Source organism: Pezoporus occidentalis, unplaced genomic scaffold (assembly GCF_034315485.1).
Source record: "Pezoporus occidentalis ecotype Australia unplaced genomic scaffold, CSIRO_AGI_Poc_V1 ctg1760, whole genome shotgun sequence".
NCBI lineage: Eukaryota > Metazoa > Chordata > Aves > Psittaciformes > Psittacidae > Pezoporus > Pezoporus occidentalis.
Genome location: NW_026913597.1, coordinates 1,925 through 6,486, shown reverse-complemented (window position 1 = coordinate 6,486; position 4,562 = coordinate 1,925). Strand labels below are relative to the sequence as shown.

The 4,562-nt window shown below is 47.1% G+C and overlaps 1 protein-coding gene across 1 annotated transcript; it reads left to right on the top strand.

Moving 5' to 3' along the window:
* The first annotated feature begins 766 nt into the window (after nucleotides 1–766).
* Nucleotides 767–1,720, top strand: LOC134161609 (olfactory receptor 8I2-like). Its single transcript, XM_062614618.1, has one exon. It carries the CDS (start codon nucleotides 767–769, stop codon nucleotides 1,718–1,720), a length of 954 nt encoding a protein of 317 aa, XP_062470602.1.
* Nucleotides 1,721–4,562: the final 2,842 nt, after the last annotated feature.

Genomic DNA, 4,562 nt, shown 5'->3' with positions numbered 1-4,562 from the left:
CAACTACAACAGATTTAGGGGTATTTTTGCAGTGATGTAGCCGTTCATAGATTGATATTCCATTAAATAATTCATCTGCCGAGGAATTGAATGGTGGAGATGAGAATATCCAAGCTAAAGCTTTAAAATTTTGGTTTATGTATGATATATTTTACACCCTTAGGTGCATATTTGGGTTGGTCATAGGCAGCTCACTGCAATGACAGCAAAGCTCTGCTGCAGCCAAGTCTACTGCTTTCCCTTAACATTATGCAGGGTGGGGGTTCTTCAAAAGCGGATAAACTTAGAATGTAAAACAAATTTCAAGTACATGGCTTTGTGTTGTGATGAAAAGGATGCAGCACAAGTAATGAATCTACGGAAGAGCACTGATCCACTCTGAAAAATACAAAAAAGGGAGAAAAAAATCCTTAAAATTCCCAGAGAAGAAGATACAAAATGTTTTCTGATTTCCACATTTTGAGATGTACTTCTTCGATTTTATTGTATTACGTTTGGATAGACATGATGTTTCTCACTCTTTCATTAGTGATGTATATATCAATCACTGTAGAATTATTCTCTTTTAATTTCAGGCTCTGTAATGAGCTCCTTCATCACTTTGACTTCAGATCTTGAGCTACAGACAGAAATACAGCATTACAAATACACCATTTTCTATTGCATTTACTTTATGGATTAAACTCCAACTAAACTTCCACATTATTTCTCTTCTAGGGGTGTATTTCACTGATTCCTTTCAATCCAAATCCATCAACTTGTTGAAATGACAGATACAGGAAACCTCACAGTTCTCTCCAGCTTCATCCTCTTGGGTTTCTCTGATGCCCCAGCGCTACAAACCACCATCTTCACAGTCTTCTTATCCCTCTATGTTTTCATGGTGCTGGGGAACCTGACGATGATCCTGCTGATCAACACTGACCCCCACCTCCACATCCCCATGTACTTCTTCCTGACCCACTTATCTTGCATGGATGTTTGCCTTTCCTCTGCTATCATCCCAAAAGCTCTGGAGACCTTCCTGCTGGGGAGAAGCCACATCTCCTTTTGGGGTTGCTTTGCCCAGATGTATATTTTCATGGCTCTGGCTGTCTGTGAGTGCTTCCTGCTTGGGGTAATGGCTTACGACCGATACTCGGCTGTGTGCAAGCCCCTGCTCTACACCACTACCATGACCAGGGCGCGTTGCTATGGCATGATGGTGCTGGTGTACAGCATCGGGTTCCTCACCTCCCTGGTGCACATCACACTGGCAGGGAGGTTGTCCTTCTGTCAGGCCAGGAGCATCAACCACTTCTTCTGTGAGCTGCCCACCCTCCTGCAGCTCTCCTGCTCAGACACAAGCACAAATGAGGTCTTGCAGGTTTACAACACTGTGTTTATTGCCATGGTCTCTCTCCTGATGATCCTGGTGTCCTACACCTACATCCTCCACACCGTCCTGCAGATCCCTTTGGCCACGAGGAGGCTGAAGGTCTTCTCTACCTGCGCCTCCCACTTGGCTGCCATCACCATCTTCTACGCACCCGCGATCCTCGCCTATGTCCAGCCTCATGAGGCATCCTCATGGCATCAGGCAAAGCTGGTGTCGCTGTGTTACTCCATCCTCACCCCAACCCTTAACCCCCTCATCTACAGCCTGAGGAACAAGGAGGTGAAGGGGGCTCTGAGGAAGCTGTGGGAGCGAAAGCTGCTGCCACATCTATGCAGGGTTTGAAAGCACATTTGGAGCCCTACAGTACTGTGGAGGTAAGGAAGGAATATGTGGAATCTGTGATTATGGAACTGATCATTACTGGCCATTATTGGTCATTATAGCTCACTACTGGTCATTATTACAGCAAGAGCAGGGTATGGAGAACCAGCACAACGAATGGTTCTCTTCAAACAGCTTCAGGTTGTTTTAAGCGAGGCCTGAGCCTTCAGTAATTCATCCAAATAAGTATCAGGTATTTAATAGCAGGCCTGAGACAGCACCATGTGTTTTGTGTCTAAATTGTGCTAAATGAAAGTAGAGCCCACAAAAGGGAGGTTCAGGCTTGAGGTAAGGCACTGACCACTGTCTCCATTGCCTGCTTTATAAGCATTTCCTCAATGATGAACTGGTGGAAGGTCAAGAGGATTTGATACAGCTCTGGTGTCCCCACCACAAGGAGGACATGGAGCTGCTGGAGCAAGTCCAGAGATGCAACAAGGATGCTCAGGGGCTGGAGCACCTCCCATATGGGGCCAAGCTGAGAACATTGGGGCTGTGCAGCCTGGAGAAGAGAAGCTGCTTAGAGTCCACAGAGCCGCTTCCAGTGCCTGAAGGGGACTACAAGAAACCTGCAGGAGGGCTTTGGCCAAGGTCCTGTAGGGACAGGCCAAGGGGAATGGCTTGAACCTGCCAGAGGGGAGACTGAGATGAGCTCTTAGGCAGAAGCTCTTCCCTGTGAGGGTGCTGAGGTGCTGGCACAGGGTGCCCAGAGAAGCTGTGGCTGCCCCATCCCTGGCAGTGTTCAAGGCCAGGTTGGACACAGGGGCTTGGAGCAAGCTGCTCTAGTGGAAGGTGTCCCTGCCCGTGGCAGAGGTTGGAGCTGGATGAGCTTTAAGGTCCCTTCCAACACAAATCAGGCTGCAATTCTCAGAAATAAAGCTCTGACAGTCTGTTGGTCAACAAAGCCTTTGTGCTAAATGGGGACGAGTCATATCTGAGCCTCTGCTCTGCTGCGAATTTAAGTAGGGGTGTAAAGAGCCTGAGTGCTGTTGGGAGGGAGGATCAGGGGTCTTCCTCTCCCCTGAACACCCAAGGTGCTGCTTGCCTGGGTATCTTGACGAAGCTGATGGAGCAAGTGTTATACTCAGTTGTCCGCCAATGGGACCTCAAGCTGCATTATTCACCCTGCACAAGCACACCCAGGTATTCTCAGTGCCTCTTTCTGGATTCATGTAGTTCTTTTCAATAATCTTTGAATTATATTATTCTTCTTTTCTAAATTAGGTTGAGGGTTATTTCTCCCTCTGTTATATTGATTTTCCCACTTCACAAGCCTTCGGTTTAGCCCAGTACCCAATGGGGAAGAAAGACATTCAAAACCACACAGAAATCCTTTTCTTCCCTCCTCCAGTGCATCTCCTGGACTGTCAGTCTGGTGCCTTCCAGCAGAAAAACAGGTTGACATTGAAGACATCTAAAGCCATCTACATTCTTCTCTTTCTTCCTTCCCCACATTTTCATAGCTTGGTTTTCTGTTCTATCTGCCCCATCCTTTGTGTTTTCTAAATGTCTGGGACAAGGTTATCATTCAATATTTCCACACAGAGGATGCTTTGTTGTGTTTGTTTTCAGCTCCCTTCAATGCAATATTAGATGATCCCTGTGGATGTAAAGGGCTTCCTCAGGGAAACACTGAAAGGAAGAGGTATGTGATAGATGGGGAAATACAAAGCAAACTGTCCTGGGCCTGTCTTCCTGGGTAGGTCTCTGCAGGAGAACTGGTCTTGGAGATGTTGATGCAGCCAGAAGGAGTTTGGGGAACAAATGGTTTTCTTCAAACAGGTTCAGGTGATTTTAAGCATGGACTGAGTCTTCAATAATTCGTCCAAATAAGTATCAGTTATTTAATAGCAGGACTGAGACAGCACCATGGTGTTTTGTGTTTAAATTGTGCTAAATGAAAGTAGTTCCCACAAAAAGGAGGCTCAGCCTTGAGGTAAGGCAGTGACCACTGTCTCCATTGCCTGGTTCATAACTGTTCATCCCAAACAAGCTTGAAGACCTGAGGGAAGGAACAAAGGTTCAATACAGCACTGGTATCCCCTGCAGTTCTGATACAGTTTTGGTGTCTATAGAATCCTAGAATCATAGAATAGTTAGGGTTGGAATGGACCTTAAGATCATCCAGTTCCAACCCCCTGCCATGGGCAGGGACACCTTACACTAAATCATATCACCCAAGGCTTTGTCCAACCTGGCCTTGAACACTGCCAGGGATGGAGCATTCACAGCTTCCTTGGGCAACCCATTCCAGTGCCTCACTACCCTCACAGTGAAGAACTTCTTCCTTAGATCCAATCTAAACTTCCCCTGTTACAGTTTTAAACCGTTACCCCTTGTCCTATCACTACAGTCCCCAATGAAGAGTCCCTCCCCAGCATCCCTAAAGGCCCCCTTCAGATACTGGAAGGCTGCTCTGAGGTCTCCACGCAGCTTCTCTTCTCCAGGTTTAACAGCCCCAACTTTCTCAGCCTGTCTTCATATAGGAGGTGCTCCAGTCCCCTGATCATCCTCGTGGCCTCCTCTGGACTTGTTCCAACAGTTCCATGTCCTTTTTATGTTGAGGACACCAGAACTGCACACAATGCTCCAGGTCAAGTCTCACAAGAGCCCATCCCTGGCAGTGTTCAAGGCCAAGATGGACACAGGGGCTTAGAGCAAACTGCTCTAGTGGAAGGGGTCCCTGCCCATGGCAGGGGTTGGAAGTGGAGAGCTTTTAGGTCCCTTCCAACATAAACCAGAGCTTTTAGGTCCCTTCCAACATAAACCAGTCTGGGATTCTGTGATACCTGATATGAGCATC